Source organism: Meles meles, chromosome 17, assembly GCF_922984935.1.
Source record: "Meles meles chromosome 17, mMelMel3.1 paternal haplotype, whole genome shotgun sequence".
In the NCBI taxonomy this organism is placed as follows: Eukaryota; Metazoa; Chordata; class Mammalia; order Carnivora; family Mustelidae; genus Meles; species Meles meles.
Window position 1 is genome coordinate 68,287,503 of NC_060082.1, and position 18,137 is coordinate 68,305,639.

At 47.8% G+C, this 18,137-nt stretch overlaps 1 protein-coding gene across 1 annotated transcript in view; it reads left to right on the top strand.

Annotated features, from left to right (window-relative positions):
* DPT (dermatopontin) overlaps window positions 1–17,587 on the top strand; it is a 31,678-nt gene extending 14,091 nt beyond the window's left edge. The window contains exons 3-4 of the mRNA XM_045982781.1: window positions 14,549–14,656; window positions 17,330–17,587. Coding sequence (XP_045838737.1) covers window positions 14,549–14,656; window positions 17,330–17,396 — 175 coding nt within the window. The 3' untranslated portion in view covers window positions 17,397–17,587. The remainder of the gene's footprint in view (window positions 1–14,548; window positions 14,657–17,329) is intronic.
* The last annotated feature ends 550 nt before the right edge of the window (window positions 17,588–18,137 follow it).

Here is an 18,137-nt window from a genome sequence, read left to right on the forward strand (position 1 = left end):
ATCACTGTGGGGACAACTTCTCTCCAGAGCGTCGGCCCCTCCGGTGGTCGCCCAGTCACTGGCCGGCCACCTGGCTTCCGGCCGAGCAGGGCAGCAAGAGGGAGTGGACTTAGGGCCCCAGCTTCTGGCGATAAGGCAGGTAAGAAACAGAGTCTCACTCGTGCTGGAGAAATCGTCCAACAGCCGAGGTAGGGGGGACACAAAGGAAATACCTGATCTTCCCAGAGCCCCACATTCTGGGGCGTCTCTGGTCTGCATCCCTGTCCCAGATCGTCGCCCCACCTTCACCTGTGTTGCTGGGAGCCGAGACCCAGAGGACATGCAGGTCTTTACATCTCAAGATACCGGTCACTCTCTCACGCTGCCCCCGATGTCCGTGGTCGCCTGCGGAGAGGTCCAGCCCCGCCCGCCCCCCCCCCCCCCACTTGGCGGTCCTCGGTCGCTCAGCCGCTGGGAACGACCGTTCAGTTCTCCTGCAAGCGCCAGCACTAAGACGTGAAGAACTGAATGAACCTGGAAACACGCGTGCGGGAGCGAAGTCCTGAGGTAAAAGATGAGCCGCTTCTCCTCGGTCACCCGAGATACTCAGGTCCCTGCGGCAGAACGTCCCCGAGCCTGGTCTGCCAGGGCCCGCCCCTCCCCCACCACTCGGCCACCGAGATGTGTCGCTGATGGTCAGCAGAAGCCGGGGGACGAGGCTAGAACTACTCAGGAGGACACGGCCGGCCGGCTTGGAGCCAGGCCTCCGGAGGAAGACGTGGCTTGGCGGCCTCTGGCTCTGACCACAGGGCGCCAGAGCCGAGGGCCACCGCAGTTGTCGGAGGAAACGGAGCTTTCTGGAAGGGAAACTGCGAGCAGCCGCGGCAGGAGCCGCACCCCGCAGCGTGTGACTCGCTCTCCCACCGGCTGTCTGGACGCTTCAGCACCATCGTCAATGGCCTGAGTCACGACGTCGCATGTCCCTCTACACGCGGCCTCCGGGGCAAAACTCAAGTCTCTCTGCAGCATCTCGGCCTTCCCGAGCCCGACCGCGCTTCTCCCCGTGAGCGACACCGCGGGCCCGCAGGAGCCATCGCAGTGTGGGACCCGCCCATGAGGGGGACGCTCCGGCGGTGACAAGGGTCTCCTGCAAGCGCCGTTTCACCCGGTCCCTCCCGCGGCCTCTCACGGTGCTCCCCGCGCCTTCCCCCTACAGAAGCTGCCGCCTGCACGACGCCTTCCGTCCCGTCACTTCGCCTGCTTGAATGAACTCCCAGGGACCGGACGCGGCTGGGGACATGCTCTCTCCCAGTGGCGAGCCACCCGCGGCTCCGAGCCCGACCGCGCTGTGAACTCGCTGAACGGGCGTCTGCAACGCCCGCGGGGGCAGAGGCGGCAGCGCCGCGCAGGGGGAGGACAGACCGCCCAGCCGGCGCCCGCGTGAGTACAAGGCTTCCGTTGACGGGGCGGGAGGCCCTGCCCTCATTGCAAGCGCCGAAGCTGCTCCTGCACGGTCTGTCTTGGCCGGACTCTGGCAGAGGCTGAGTCTCTGACACGCTCAGACCTGCTGTCGCCGAACAGGCCGCCCCAGGTGGGAGACGTTCGTAGGTTTACACGTACTTACTTATGTGTGAGGATTCAAGGGCTCAGTGCCGTCCCCTGCAAACCACAGACACGTGTCACCGAAGAAGCCCCCCCACCCAGAGTCTGCTGGTACTGAGTCCCCGCTCTGCGAGCAGCTGTGGCCTCGGCCCACCATGTGCAGAACCGTCCCCGTCGGCCTGGGTGGCCGGCCGCAGGCCCTGGTCCTGGGAACCAACGGTTGTGAATCGAGCACCGATTTCCTTTTCCATGCATGGTTCTTCTCCAGACCCAAGGGCTTTCATCAGATTCACTCCAAGTTATGTTTTGATAGGAAAAATAATGTTATTCTCAGAATCCACAGAGATAACGTTTCAGTTTTCTTCCAACCTTGACATTCTGTGACCTTACAGGTCACTTTCTCTGGGGCTTATCATCCCTCCGTTCCTGAAGCTCAGGTCCTACACCAGAGAACGTGGTTCTTTATTCCTGAGTAGCTCTAGTTAGCAACGACAGAATCAGCTAACGAGAACTTTCTTCTCCTCTTTCCACCCCAAAGCCTCAATCAAAGCGAATCTTTCACTCCTCATCTCAAGGTTCAGACTTTCTTTTTTTACTTGTACATATTCTCTGCATTACTTTTTCTTTTTCTTCAATTAACATATAATGTATTATTAGCCCCAGGGGTACAGGTCTGTGAATCGCCAGGTTTACACACTTCACAGCACTCACCATAGCACATACCCTCCCCAATGTCCATAACCCCACGCCCCTCTCCCTAATCCCCTCCCCCCGGAAACTCTCAGTTTGTTTTGTGAGATTAAGAATCTCTTCTGGTTTGTCTCCCTCCTGATCCCATCTTGTTTCATTTATTCTTTTCCTACTCCCCAAGCCCCCCAAGTTGCATCTCCACTTCCTCATATCAGGGAGATGATATGATAGTTGTCTTTCTCCGATTGACTTATTTCACTCAGCATGATACCCTCTAGTTCCACAACATCGACGCAAATGGCAAGATTTCATTTCTTTTGATGGCTGCATAGTATTCCATTGTGTATATATACCACATCTTCTTTATCCATTCATCTGTTGATGGACATCTAGGTTCTTTCCATAGCTTGGCTATTGTGGACAATACTGCTATAAACATTCGGGTGCACATGCCCCTTCGGATCACTACGTTTGTATCTTTAGGGTAAATACCAGGTAGTGCAATTGCTGGGCCATAGGGTAGCTCTATTTTCAACTTTATGAGGAACCTCCATGCTGTTTTCCAGAGTGGTTGTACCAGCTTGCATTCCCACCAACAGTGGAGAGGGTTCCCCTTTCTCCGCATCCTCTCCAGCATCTGTCATTTCCTGACTTGTTAATTTTAGCCATTCTGACTGGTGTGAGGTGATATCTCATTGTGGTTTTGATTTGTATTTCCCTGATGCCGAGTGACGTGGAGCACTTTTTCATGTGTCTGTTGGCCATCTGGATGTCTTCTTTGCAGAAATGTCTGTTCACGTCCTCTGCCCATTTCTTGATTGGATTATTTGTTCTATAGCTGTTGAATTTGATACGTTCTTTATAGATTTTGGACACTAGCCCTTTATCTGATATGTCATTTGCAAATATCTTCTCCCATTCTGTCAGTTGTCTTTTGGTTTTGTTAACTGTTTCCTTTGCTGTGCAAAAGCTTTTGATCTTGATGAAGTCCCAGTAGTTCATTTTTGCCCTTGCTTCCCTTGCCTTTGGTGATGTTTCTAGGAAGAAGCTGCTGTGGCTGAGGTCGAAGAGGTTGCTGCCTGTGTTCTCCTCAAGGATTTTGTTGGATTCCTATCTCACATTGAGGTCGTTCATCCATTTTGAGTCTATTTTCATGTGTGGTATAAGGAAATGGTCCAGTTTCATTCTTCTCCATGTGGCTGTCCAATTTTCCCAATACCATTTGTTGAAGAGACTGTCTTTATTCCATTGGACAGTCTTTTCTGCTTTGTCAAAGATTAGTTGACCATAGAGTTGAGGGTCAATTTCTGGGCTCTCTATTCTGTTCCATTGATCTATGTGTCTGTTTTTGTGCCAGTACCATGCTGTCTTGATGACGACAGCTTTGTAATAGAGCTTGAAGTCTGGAATTGTGATGCCACCAACTCTGGTTTTCTTTTTCAACATTCCTCTGGCTATTCGAGGTCTTTTCTGGTTCCATGTAAATTTTAGGATTATTTGTTCCATTTCTTTGAAAAAAAATGGATGGGATTTTGATAGCAATTGCATTCAATGTGTAGATTGCTTTAGGTAGCATTGACATTTTCACAACATTTTTTCTTCCAATCCATGAGCACAGAACATTTTTCCATGTCTTTGTGTCTTCCTCAACTTCTTTCATGAGTACTTTATAGTTTTCTGAGTACAGATTCTTACCTCTTTGGTTAGGTTTATTCCTAGGTATCTTGCAGTTTTGAGTGTAATTGTAAATAGGATGGACTCCTTAATTTCACTTTCTTCTGTCTTGCTCTTGGTGTATAGAAATGCAAGTGATTTCTGTGCATTGATTTTATATCCTGACACTTTACTGAATTCCTGTATGAGTTCTAGCAGTTTTGGAGTGGAATGTTTTGGGTTTTCCACATAAAATATCCTATCTGCAAAGAGTGATAGTTTGACTTCTTTGCCAATTCAGATGCCTTTTATTTCTTTTTGTTGTCTGATTGCTGAGGCTAGGACTTCTAGTACTATGTTGAATAGCAGTGGTGATAGTGGACATCCCTGCCGTGTTCCTGACCTTATGGGAAAAACTCTCAGTTTTTTTTCTATTGAGAATGATATTCACTATGGGTTTTTCATAGATGGCTCTGATGATATTGAGGTATGTACTCTCCATGCCTACACTGTGAAGAGTTTTGATCAAGAAAAGATGCTGTACTTTGTCAAATGCTTTTTCAGCATCTATTGAAAGTATCATATGGTTCTTGTCTTTTTTTTTTAATTAATGTATTGTATCACGTTGATTGATTTGCAGATATTGAACCAATCTTGCAGCCCAGGAATAAATCCCACTTGGTCATGCTGAATCACTCCTTTAATGTGCTGTTGGATCCTCTTGACTAGTATTTTGGTGAGAATTTTCACATCTGTGTTTATCACAGATATTGGTCTGTAATTCTCCTTTTTGAGCGGGTCTTTGTCTGGTTTTGGGATCAAGGTAATGCTGGCCTCATAAAATGAGTTTAGAAGTTTTCTTTCCATCTTTATTTTTTTGGAATAGTTTCAGGAGAATATTTATTAAATCTTCTCTAAATGTTTGGTAGAATTCCCCTTGGGAAGCTGTCTGGCCCTGGGCTCTTGTTTGTCTGGAGATTTTTGATGACTGCTTCAATCTCCTTACTGGTTATGGGTCTTTTCAGGTTTTCTATTTCTTGGTAGTTTATATGTCTCTAGGAATGCATCCATTTCTTTTAGATTGTCAAATTTGCTGGCATATAGTTGCTCATAATATGTTCTTATAATTGTTTGTATTTCTTCTCCTCTTTCATTCATGATTTTATTTATTTGGGTCCTTTCTCTTTTCTTTTTGTTAAGAGTGGCCAGGGGTTTATCAATCTTATTAATTCTTTCAAAGAACCAGCTCCTAGTTTCATTGATTTGTTTTACTGTTCTTTTGGTTTCTCTTTCATTGATTTCTGCTCTGATCCTTATTATTTCTCTTCTCCTGCTGGGTTTAGGCTTTCTTTGCCTTTCTTTCTCCAGCTCCTTTAGGTGTAGGGTTAGGTTGTGTATTGAGACTTCTCTTGTTGTTTCTTGAGAAAGGCTTGTATTACTATATACTCTCCTCTCAGGACTGCCTTTGCTGTGTCCCAGAGATTTTAAGCAGTTATATTTTCATTTTCATTTGTTTTCATGAATTTTTTCAATTCTCCTTTAATTTCCTGGTTGACCCATTCATTCTTTAGTAGGATACTCTTTAGCCCCCATGTATTTGAATTTTTTCCAACTTTCCTCTTGTGATTGAGTTCTAGCTTCAAAGCATTGTGATCTGAAAATATACAGGGAATGATCCCAATCTTTTGGTACCAGCTGAGACCTGATTTGTGACCCACGATGTGATCTATTCTGGAGAATGTTCTGTGTGCACTAGAGAAGAATGTGTATTCTGTTGCTTTGGGGTAGAATGTTCTGAATATATCTGTGATGTTCATCTGGTCCAGTGTGTCATTTAAGGTCTTTATTTCCTTATTGATCTTTTGCTTGGATGATCTGTCCATTTCAATGAGGGGGATGTTAAAGTCCCCTAATAATATTGTATTATTGTCCATGTGTTTCTTTGATTTTGTTATGAATTGGTTTATATAGTTGGCTGCTCCCATGTTAGGGACATAGATACTTAAAATTGTTAGATCTTGTTGTTGGAAGACCCTTTGAGTATGATATAGTGTCCTTCCTCATCTCTCGTTATAGTCTTTGGCTTAACACTGAATTTGTCTGATATAAGGATTGCCACCCCAGCTTTCTTTTGATGTCCATTGTCATGGTAAATGGTTTTCCACCCCCTCACTTTCAAACTGGAGGTGATTTTGGGTCTAAGATGAATTTCTTGAAAACAGCATATTGATGAGTTTTGTTTTTTTTATCCATTCTGATACCCGGTATCTTTTGATTGGGGAATTTAGCCCATTTACATTCAGGGTAACTATTGAAAGATGTGAATCTAGTGCCGTTGTATTGCCTGTAAGGTGACTGTTACTGTATGTTGTCTCTGTTCCTTTCTGGTCTGTTACTTTTAGGCTCTTCCTTTGCTTAGAGGACCCCTTTCAATATTTCATGTAAGGCTGGTTTGGTGTTTGCAAATTCTTTTAATCTCTCCTTCTATTTTCAATGAGAGCCTAGCTGAATATAGTATTCTTGGCTGCATGTTTTTCTCGTTTAGTGTTCTGCGTATATTATGCCAGTTCTTTCTGGCCTGCCAGGTCTCTGTGGCTTGGTCTGTAGCCAATCTAATATTTCTACTCTTCTATGTTACAAATGTCTTGTCCTGGGCTGCTTTCAGGATTTTCTCTTTGTCTCTGAGACTTGTAAGTTTTACTATTAGAGGACGGGGTGTTGACCTATTTTTACTGATTTTGAGGGGAGTTCTCTGTGCCTCCTATTTTGATGCTTGTTCCCTTCACCAAGTTAGGCAAATTCTCTGCTATAATCTGCCCAATATACCTTCTGCCCCCCTCTCTCTTTCATCTTCTTCGGCAATCACAATTATTCTAATATTTTTCTGTCTCATGGTATCACTTATCTCTTGAATTCTCCCCTCAGGGTCCAGTAGTTTTCTCTCTTTTGCTCAGCTTCTTTATTCTCTGTCATTTGATCTTCTATATCACTAATTCTCTCTTCTGCCTCATTTAGCCCAACAGTAAGAGCCTCCGTTTTTGATTGCACCTCATTAATAGCTTTTTTGATTTCAACTTGGTTAGATTTTAGTTTTCTTTCTCCAAAAAGGGGTTTTATTTCTCCAGAAATGGATTCTCTAATATCTCTAATATCTTCCATGCTTTTTTTGAGCCTAGCTAGTGCCTTGACAGTCGTCATTCTGAACTCTAGTTCTGACATATTACTAATGTCTATATTGATTAGGTCCTAGCCATTGATACTGCCTCTTGTTCTTTTTTTGTGGTGAGTTTTTCTGCCTTGTCATTTTATCCAGGTAAGAATAGAGGAATGAGAGAACAAAATACTGAAATGTGGCAAAGACCCTAGAAAACTATACACTAACCAAATCAGAAGAGACCTGAAACCAGGGGGGAATGGTATATTATATATAATATATAATTATATATTATAATATATAATATAATATAATATATATAATATATATATTATACATAATATAATATATATAATATATATATTATATATAATATAATATATATAATATATATATTATATATAATATATATATATTAGATATATTAGTCTAATATATATATATATATATATATATATTAGACTGGCAAATAGAACAGAGCCACACACTTGATTTTGGTTTCATTTTGGTTTTAGAAGAAACTACCTCCCAAATTTAAAAAAAAAAGAAAAGCTTATGCATATACAAAAATAAACAAGATGAATGGATGGGCTATGACTGTAAAGATGAAAATTTTAAAAAGATTCTAAAAAATGAATTGATAAGTTGGTTGGTAAAGAAAAAAAAAGAGAGAATGTGATCATGCTGCAGATTGGAACAAAGCCATGTGCTAGATTTAGGCTATATTTTGGCCTATTAGAAGAAATTGTATCCTAAAATTTTAAAGAAAAAATACATATACCCTATATGTATACAAAAAATAAGTTTAAATATGATGAAGGGATAGAATATGACTATAATAATGAAAAATTTAAAGTATTTTCTTAAGGTATTGATAAGATAAAATAAAAACGTTGAAATAGGAAAGAGGAAAAGTTTAAAAAGTAAAATAAGAAAAAAATAAAATTTAAAAAATTTAACTTGGAAAGACTAGAGAATCACAGGAGAAACGCCATGAATTCTATGTGCTACATTCGCCGTGCTCTGGAGTTCCTCAGTTCTCGATCAGTGAACTTGGTCTCAGCGGGACGTTGTTGCTGATCTTCTGGGGGAGGGGCCGTTGCCCTGATTCTCAAATGTCTTTGCGGTAGGCGGAACCACACTGCCCTTGCCAGGGGCGGGGCTGAGCAATCCGCTGGGGGTCGCGCTCGGAGCTTTTGTTCCCTGAGCGCTTTCCGTACCGCTTGGGAGGACGGGAATGAAGATGGCGGCAGCCCAGTCTCCGCTGGAGGAGCGAGAGCTCGGGGCCCTCCTCAGTGCGCCTCGGAGAGAAGCCGTCAGTCCCTCCCGTCTCCCTGGTCTCCGGCCGCGCTCCGAGCTCCCCCGGCCTGTGACCGAGCGTTTCCGTCTCTGGGCGCGGCCCGTGTGGCGTCTCCAAACCCAGCGATTCCCGCCGCTCCTGGGCCGCTCCTCCTGGAAGAGGACGGACGGCGTCTGCCCGGATCTGCGGCTTGTGGGGTCCGCGCTCGGATCACGGTTAAGGTAAGCCCAAGCTGAGAACTGGTCCGTCGTCTCTGCAGCCGGCTCCCCGCTCCACACCCCGTCCTCTGTGACCCTGAGGGACCTGAGGCCACGGCCCCCCGGGCTCCACCCCGCTCAGCGTCCGGAGCGGCGTCCGTCAGTGGAGCCGGTGCCAAGGTCCCGATTTTGTTCCGGCGGCTCCACCCTCGCCGGAGCCGGCGCTTCCCTGCGGTGTGTTCCCGTGGCTCCGGGCGCTCTCCGCAGCCTGCCGGAAGGGGGTGGACTTCCTGGTCCTGGAATTGCTGCTCTTCCCCCGCCTCTTGGGGGTGCCCCGACGGCGCAGCTGCTCTCCGGACCGTCACGGCCGCCGCCGTCCCGCCCCCTTCCTGGTCCCGATTTTGAATGCGAGTCGGTGCTGGCACAGCCGGTCCTCGTGCTATCACAGCGGGGACAGGAATGACCTCTCAGGCTGCCCCACTGCTGACTCTGCCGCCTCCCGCCCCTGGGCAGGGCTGCGCCCAGAGGTGGTGAGAAGATGCTTCTGAGCCGCTTCCTCTGAGCAAGACGGAAGCTGTTGGCAGAGAGAAAGACCCCGCACCGCGTTCGGCTGGTCCGCTCGCCTTCCTTGAATCTCGAGACAGTCTTTGATTGCTCCAGCCGGCGCGAATGGATACAAAGTAAGTTCACGTACAGATGCTGATGCCATGCGTTCCCGTAGCGATGATGATGATACTTGCGTTTACTGAGCTCCTAGCATGAGCCCACGGTATCTCCTTTACTTCTCCCGCAGAGGAGGGAAGTGAGGCAAGGAACAAGCAGCTCTGCTCAAAGCTCCAAACTCTGTCCAGACGTGTCTGCCTGCCTCCCCAGCACCAACCTGCACAGTGCTGAGCTCTCTCAGTCCGGAGGAGAAAGTCAGACCCACATGGCAAATACCAGGTAGTAGGCGTCTGGAAGGAAACAAAGCAGGGGGTTATGTTCTTTGGAGCGGAGATGTTGGAGGTGGAGCTGTCCCCATCAGTGTTTAGGACGAAGGTGACCATGATGTAATGTGGCTGATGAAAGCCGGTAGGAATCGAAACAGACGTGTTTGCTGAGCAGCCCCGGGCACGGATAGAGAGCTAGAAACTCGGTTCCAAGAGAGCAATTTGGAAAATATTTAGAGGTTTTTCCTCCTTGTAATTTAAGTCAGAGATATCTCTAGAACTGCGTTTCCCTGTATGGTGACACGTATTTGGACCATTTGAAATATAAATCTGCCAAGTACGGCAAGGAGACAGACATGAGCATGGGAGGTCCTTTCTCATGCCCGCCAGGGTCTAGGGTCTCCCCACAGAGGAGGGCCATGGGGACCCGGTCATTCAGCCCCACAGGCTCAGTTCCCCAGCAATCTGGGGGGCAAGCCAGGTGGCTGCTCCTTTGCGGGTGCTTTCCTCCACACATAACTGCATTGGGGTCTTAATTTTCTCCTTTTTGCAAAAAGAATTCAAGTAAGTTCTGATGCAGTTCCTATTGGGGGTGCCAGGATGAGCAAATTAGTCCAACGTGAAATAGGCTAATTCCTGCGAGCTTCCCCGGAAAAGCATCATGCAAGAGGATGGGTCATGAACAGATTCTATTTATTTAGAAACTTCTCACTGACTTGCCTGTCCGCGAGGGACATGCTCCTTGTATCTGGAAGTAGAATGTGGGGTAGCCTCAAACCTCCACTCTGCAAATGCTGAATTTCTCGTCCAGGCCGTGGTGAACGAGACCAGTAAGGTTATCTGCTGCCAGGTGCCTCTGACCCCTTAAGGAGCCCGCCAGATTGGTCATCATCATGAAACAAGATGCTTGCATTGGATCCCGGGGGTTTTGTTTGGGTTTGGTTTTTTGGTGGTCTTGTTGTTGTTGTTGTTGTTATGTTTTGGTTTGTTTTTTTGGTTGGGGGCAGAATCCTGTTGTGTGTTTTTTTCTAATCAAATGCTACATATTTGGTGCTAACAAGTAACAGGACATTAGTATAAGATACTTAAAATAAGGTGGTGTTTGGGACGTGGAGAAAATAGGGGCAAAACAGAATTAGAAGTTGGCCTGACCAGAAGAAGCTCCTTGAAATTATTGTTTGAATGTGAGTTGCTCAAAGAATGGGTCAGAAAACAGCCTCAGTTTATACTCATTTAGAGAAAAGCTGAAGCTTCCTTGGGCACCCCCATTCTGGTTTGTTAACATGGAAATGATGGGTGTTCTTGGAGTTCCTACAGCACGGAGGCATGGGGTGTGCGTCTCTGGTGTCCCATGATGCGGGATAAGGTTGAGAATGTGATTTTGCTCACTACGATCCGGTTGTGCTCTCTGCCAGCGGACCAGACCTGCGGCGTGAAGTTTGACTTTAGGTCTAACCGCTCCGTAATCAGTAGTAGCGGTGGATTTTGATACAGTTTTATACTGAGTCACTGTCTTCTGAGGAACAAATTTAAAACCCTTTCTTTCGACTATTAAAACCGGTCCTCAACCAAACCTCCGACAACACGTAAACTCGCCTCTTTAGCCAACCAAGTTGTATCTCCACTCCCGTTTTTTTTAAATGGGTGTGAGAGGGGCGCCTGGGTGGTTCGGCTAAGCCTTCGGCTTAGGTGATGATCCCGGGGCCCTGGGATCGAGCCCCGCATCGGGCTCTCTGCTCAGTGGGGAGCCTGCTTCCTCCTCTATCTCTGCCTGTTTCTCTGCCTACTTGTGATCTCTGTCTGTCAAATAAATAAATAAAATCTTTAAAAATGGGTGCAACAGCGTATCTCCGGGCCACTTCTGTCCCATTCTCCTGCCACAGGAGCTGCGCCCTCTCCCCGGGGAGCTCCGATTCCGGCGGCGGACTGCTCAGCAGCCATGTCTTGATTCTAGTCGGATCTGTTGATAACTTCCGTGCTTTGAGAACCTTAGATGAGAACATCTTCTCTCTTATAAATCACCTCTGTTTGACCAGGTTGTCTTCGGCTCCTAAGATTTATTAATTTCCTTCCATCTCATTCAGGCCCACTGAGGAGCTGCACAAGTGGTTCCGTGTTATCAAGTTCCCACTGAGCTTTTCTCGTGCATTTGTCTGGTCTCATCTTTTCTGCAGATGACAGAGACAGTATTATGGGGTGAGAAGGTGCACCCCAGTAGTCACTCATCTAGAAGTGATAGGAGGACCACACACACACACACATGCACACGCACGCACACACACGAGTTCTTTGTAATCCAGCAGTAGAGCTTCAGTTATGTACCCATTTCACTGCGTTGAGTAAAGGCGCCTTACTGACTGGTCCTTCCCTTCATCTTACCAAGCCGAGGGCTTGTTCGATCGTTGTCGTTGGTCAAGGAAGGTAGGACAGTGTTTCGTAGGAAGTGTGCTCTGCAACAACATTACCTGGAGTGACCTGGTGCTCACGGAAGCTGGCACCGTGCACAGCTCTGCCCCCAGCCCCCGCCTTCGGGAAGCCTGACGCCAGCACTTATGAAACCCTGATCCTCTGCTTCCTCATAGCCTCGTTAAACTTCCTGACAAGGCTCTGCGTCCCTATCTCGGTGTCTAGCTCTGACAGTTTAAATTCCGTGTCTTCTCGGAGGAGCGAATACTGGGCTTTCATTTATTAAACATTTGGTGTGTGCCTGATGTCATCGAGAACCGAACGGAGACACGTCTATCTGATGCTGAAACTCAGGGTCCTGGATCATATGGAAACAGTGGTTCCCTCTGCGGATGGTCTTGGGAGGTTTGCTTTCTACTAATGATTTGGGCCATTTCTCTCTGTTTTTGGTTTCATAAAGCAGGCATAATTTCCATCAATGTCCAAATTCCTTCCCTGGCCCCTTCATCCAGGGTTCTGGAAGATGGTATAAACTTATTTTTGTAACAAAACAACCACCACCACCACCAAAAATCAAGTAAAACAAAAACTGGGCTGGGACCCAGATGGAAATGTACCAATTACCGCGTACCAGGCCTTCTCCAGGACACTCTAGAAATCTACTGTCCAGTAGCCCCCAGGGAGGCCTCCAGACAAACTGCTAATGGGGGGGGGGCTGTATCTGATCACTACCAAAAATGAACCAATAGAGAATGCCAGGTAAAGTATTGAATAAATTACTTCCCTTTAAAGCTTAAACCTTCATTTTTTAAAATGCAAGCCTCTCTTTTCCACTTTATTCCAAGTTTGTTGAACTAACCAAGTAATCTGACATCAAATCAGCAAACACTTAAAAAATAAATACCATTGACTGATTATTTCCAAACAATTTTGGCAATTGGATGCAGCGTAGTGCAGTACTGCCGTGTGAAATTTCTGCCTCAAAACATATAAAAATGGCAATTAGCTTTTACATATTGAATCCCAAGAGTGCTTCAAAGTTCTGGAAAATATTTTGTATTCTGTGAAGTAAGGAAAACCCCTCCTACTCCATTTCTTTTAATCCTGATCTGCATGATTCACGTTTACAACCAATGCCTCTTTTTGGGGTAAACTTTAGTCTCACACGTGTGAGAATCCTCAGGGATCACAAGTCAACAGGATCCAAGTGAGGCCCTATTAAGTCCATTTATGAGTCATTTAACACTTTTATTAGAAAGAGGAAGTCCTTGTTCTGGGTCTCTTTAGAAGCACAAAACAGATTTCTGTATTAGCAGAGCCTTGTTTCCCTCCATGAACACAGTAAGTGAAAACACATGGAACCCACTCTGGGTTGGGCTTGGCATCCTCACGAAGCATAACTACATCCTGAGAAAAGTCCCAGAACAAGGGCAGCTGTGGAATGTGACGGAACAACCAGAAGCCTGGAGAAGGGGCTCGAGGGCCCCAGCTAACTCCAGGCTGCCGTGAGCTGACCATCGAGCTCGCTGCATCCAAACGGAGATCCTCCTAAGAGACCGCCCACGTTACAAATCAGTCTTTTTAAGATTTTGTGATAATCCTTGCAATAGAGAGTGGGACATCTTTCTGTCGTCAACATGCGCGACAACAACATGCAATGACCTCGCGAACCCAAGTCAGCAACTGACACTCGGTGACTGGCTTGGAGATACAGGTAAAGACTGTGGCAGACCCATGTCACAGTTAAGGACTATTTTGGGCCCAAAGATCCCCTTAGAAGATTCAGGAGATTCTAGATTTATTCCAGAAAGACCACAGCAGACCTACTCAGAGGCCTGGGATTGACTTAATCTTGGAGGGGAAAGAAGGGGCAGGAGAAGGGGGAAGAAGAAACAAAACTGCTGCTAGGATCCAGCTTCCACCGTTCACGTATCACGTACATCCGTACTAGTCCCACTGACCGACCGACAGGGCACTTCCGTTCTTCTACTGACCAGGAAACGAAGACTAAGAGACTCTCCCAAGGGTATTTATTTATTCAGCCAATACTACGTAGCAGGAACTATTTCAGGTGCCACAAAACAATGGTGAACAAGGAAAAGGCAGATTTTGTGGGGATTAAATATTACTCTAATATTTTTATACACTTTAATCATGACTCAAAGTAAAAAAATACATATTAAATGATCACACCATACATTATAAATACACGTATACAGTACATTTGAAACAAAGTTTTTACACACGCACATGCAAACTTATCTGATATATCTCTACTTTGTCTTTTTCAAAGCTCATTTGGTAATAACCAATGAAACTAATTTCATGATCTGCTAACAATCACAATCCACAGTTTGGAAACCTGATTCCAGCAGACTTGAATGGCGTGGACTAATATTGATATTAATATTTCCTCAAGACCTGAGCACTCATCTCCATCTTTTTCAGTGTGTAGTTTAGCGACGAGAAGAAAGGAGAAGCCGAAGGAAACCAGCCACCTGTCCGCAGCCTGCAGTGGCTTGGCGGAGACCATCTAACTCCGGCTTGGACTTCCCGTGAAGTTCAAATGCCATCTCTTCTTTGTAATAATAGTGTGTTTTATCTTTTTCCTCTAAACTTTTTCATTCTTCCCACATAGGCTGACCACAGAATACCCAGGCCACTACGGGGAGGAAATGGACATGATTTCCTACAATTACGACTATTACATGCGAGGCGCAACCACCACGTTCTCGGCAGTGGAAAGGTGAGCGTTCCCAGGGCAAAGACCACGTCGGCAGGGGTCTCCGGGATTTTCCCTACTTTATTTCTCCGTGGTCTAGAATAACCGGAGAGTTGTCTGGGGGATGGAAGGCCCTGGGCGAGGCGCTGTTCTCACAAACCCACATCGGGGAGAAGCTCAGCCGTGGGGAGGAGGACGGGCTCCAGGAGCAGGAAAGCCTCTGCCCGCCAGTTCTAAGCTCTGCCCGTTGCTCGATCTCAAAGAGCACTTTTTCTGACCCCGTGTCGGGAGGAGAGGGCAAAAATCGGGGAAGGAGGACCCACTGTCAACCTGGACCCCTGTGGCTGCCCGACGACCCGCACCTGGGGCTGCAGGGAGGGAGAGAAGGGAGGGGGAGGGACCCCCCCATACTCAGAAAGGAAAGGAGAGGATTTACATAACCTGAAGGCAAGCAAAATTCCTGCATCTCCTTTCCTAATAAGCTCCCAATCCTCTCCCAACCGCTCAAACACAAAACAATGAGAACAGGGGACGACTTCTCCCAGCTAGTGTCGAAGGCGCCAGTAAAATCAGGTGCTCCCCGGCAGGTGAGCACGTGAACGCGGCACATGAATCCCTGAAAAGCCACCATAAACCTTTTGCAAACAGCAGAACTTACCTTCGCTCATTAAATAATGGACATTGATGAATGTGAGCGTGACTCGCCTCTCAGGGATATTTATGTTTTTCAAAGAAATGACATCGCACTAACCAAAGTTAGCATGGCCCAGAATTCAAAACAATAGGGAAAAAAAACATTAAATAGCTCTGAAAAGGCGCCCGACATGGTGCAGGCTCCACAGAGACCTTATGTTTACCCCCAAGGGGCCCCTCATTTTATATCCATTTCTAAGTAGCTTACTTAGCTGTTTTCTAGAAGCAAACACTAAAAACTGAACAGGGACGAGCACACGTAAAACAGAACTGTTCAGCACCGAGAACAGAGAAATGACCGAGCACTCACACAAAATATATTTAAGAAAAGGAAAGACTTAAGAACTCAAAACCGTGGGAGCCTGGTGACAGTTAGCAGCTGTGTCTCCCCGAAGGACAGACTGGATGACGGTGCAGGGGGGCGTCCAGTAATGCTTAACGATGTCTCCAAGTCAGTAAGAAAATTAGTTCTGCATTGCCTGGTTAAGAAGGCAAGAAGGAACATAATAAAGGAAATACCATCCAAAATTACGACTCTCTCTCTCTTTCTCTCTCTATATATAAAATAAAATTTTGACTATATACGGTCATAATTTGGGGTGCTATTTTCTTTATTATATATACACATACACGCATACGCAGTCTAAACATCCAGTTCCCATTGGCTTGAAATCTTTCAGTTCCGTGGAGGAACCCAGAACCTTGGAAAACTGAGATGCCGTGTCACGCGTTTGTTTAAAATGAGCAGACCCGGGCGGTCTTACCGCTGTCATTAACAATCGGTGGCTTAACGATCTGCAGCACGCGTCCCTCAACTCTGCTGAACGATGCTAAGGCCACCGGCTTGGAGAAACGGCACCAGCATAGGACCCACTGGGGGACTTTGGCACATCTGGTGTGTTCCTCCTGGCACCCAGTCGCTCAACCTGGGCGCCGCTGACGGATGAGTTCTCTGTCGCAGGAGCCTATCCTGTCATCCCAGGTGTTCAGTGGCAGGCTCGGCCCCGTCGCTGGACCGCGGTAGCAACCTCCCCTCCCCCTAATTGTGACAAGGAAACTGTCCCGGGCAGCCAAAGTGCCCCTGCTGGGGAGCCACCGCCCTGGAAAGAAATCGAAGACTGGGTGTGGCTGTGTCCCTCGGTTCTCTCAGGACCACGTCTGAGCTTGCTCTGCAGCATCGCAGCCTCTCACAGGAGGGGCGTGAGCGCCCAGGAGCCTTTGATCTGCCTGTCGGTGCCGCGGTAACGAAAGTCATTATAAACGCGCGCCACCAGTTTGCCCTTCTCCGTCTGGAAGAGCCACATCCTCTGCGGACAGCCGCAGGAATAAATATTAGCACGTAGCTGGGCACGGGCTCTCAGGACTTGTGCCAGGCTTACCCTCAGCAAAGAACGTTCCCTGAAACACATCCACACCACGTTTCCCAAAGCTGAGCAATCCCACATCTCTCCCTCCGTGCCTGACCTCTGGACGCAGACGCAGCCCAGTCTCTCTTCGCAGGAGCAGCGGCGTTTTCCTTTCCACTCTCTGGGGTTTCCGAGTTGTTTCCCTTCTGTCCATGTCCCCCCAGTCGTGTGTTCTGCTGCACACGTGTATAGTGTGGAGCCTAGAACTTGGTACGCACACGTGTACGCACCCACTGGTCCACAGTAAGAGATTAAACGAGCCAACGGGTGGCCTAGTTAAGATTCTTGACCACAGGATGGAGACAAGGTTGAATGAATGCTTGTATTTCAAGCTGCTAACCTGTGTGTCCTCGAGGTATCCGCGGACAGAGCGGTGCAGCTGACCCCAAGGGACGGGCCACCGAGTGCCCTGGGCCGGAAGGTGTCGAGGGTTGCGCCCCTCACAGATGAGTGCCTGATGGTTTTCGAGAGGCTTCCTAGAGAACCAAGTGAGATCAGGCGCCCCTTCAGTTCCCAAGCCCTCCGAAGGTCATTCAGCGCTTTCTGGGCAGCAGGGACCTTTCTCACTGGCCTCAGCTTTCTGACTCTGTCCCCACAGGGACCGCCAGTGGAAGTTCATAATGTGCCGCATGACGGACTATGACTGCAAGTTTGCAAGCGTGTAGGTCCGCCGCTCGCCGAGCATGGGGCAGGCCAGGGAGCCAGGACAGCCGCGTCCGCCCGCGTCGCCCTCCGCTGGACCTCCGGTGCGTCTTCTGCTCTGTTCCTCCCCTGACCTGGTTGGCGGCTGCCGCGCCAGCTTCCTGGGCCTTTCTAACAAGTATCACGCTTACAATAAAATCCGCAATTAAAGCGCGTTCTCACTTTCATCATGTTCTGTAGCGACCGTTGAGTGTGACTGACGATGGCTTCCCTGCACGCGGCGTAGACGGGCGCGCGCTCGCAGCCAGAAAGGAGCCGCTTCCAGGAGCACCTGCCGGAGCCTCGCTCCTGCTTCTGCCACCAGATGAGCTGCAGGCAGGCCTGGGGCCGAGCAGTGTCTGTAGGAGGTTCAGGGTAGTGGAGTGAACGGCAGAGCTTGGAGAAGGCGGCAGTGGACGTTCTTTGCAGGTCAGGGTGTCTGCATGGGACCCGGGGTCCTCACCAAGCCCTGAGGGGACATGTGCCCACTGCCCCCCACCCCATCAGCCATGCTTGTCTGGACGTCCCAAGTGCAGGGTTCCGAGCTCCGGGAGGGTGCAGACGGAGGTCAAGTGCAGGGATACAGGGTCTGGGCAGAGCTGGACGCCCTAGCACTGGAAACGTTCCCTACTGCAGGAAGGTTCTAGGCACCAGTAAGAACAAAGATGTGGAACCACAGAAACTACGCAGATGCGGCTCGCGCCAGACGGGAACAAGGGAGGAGA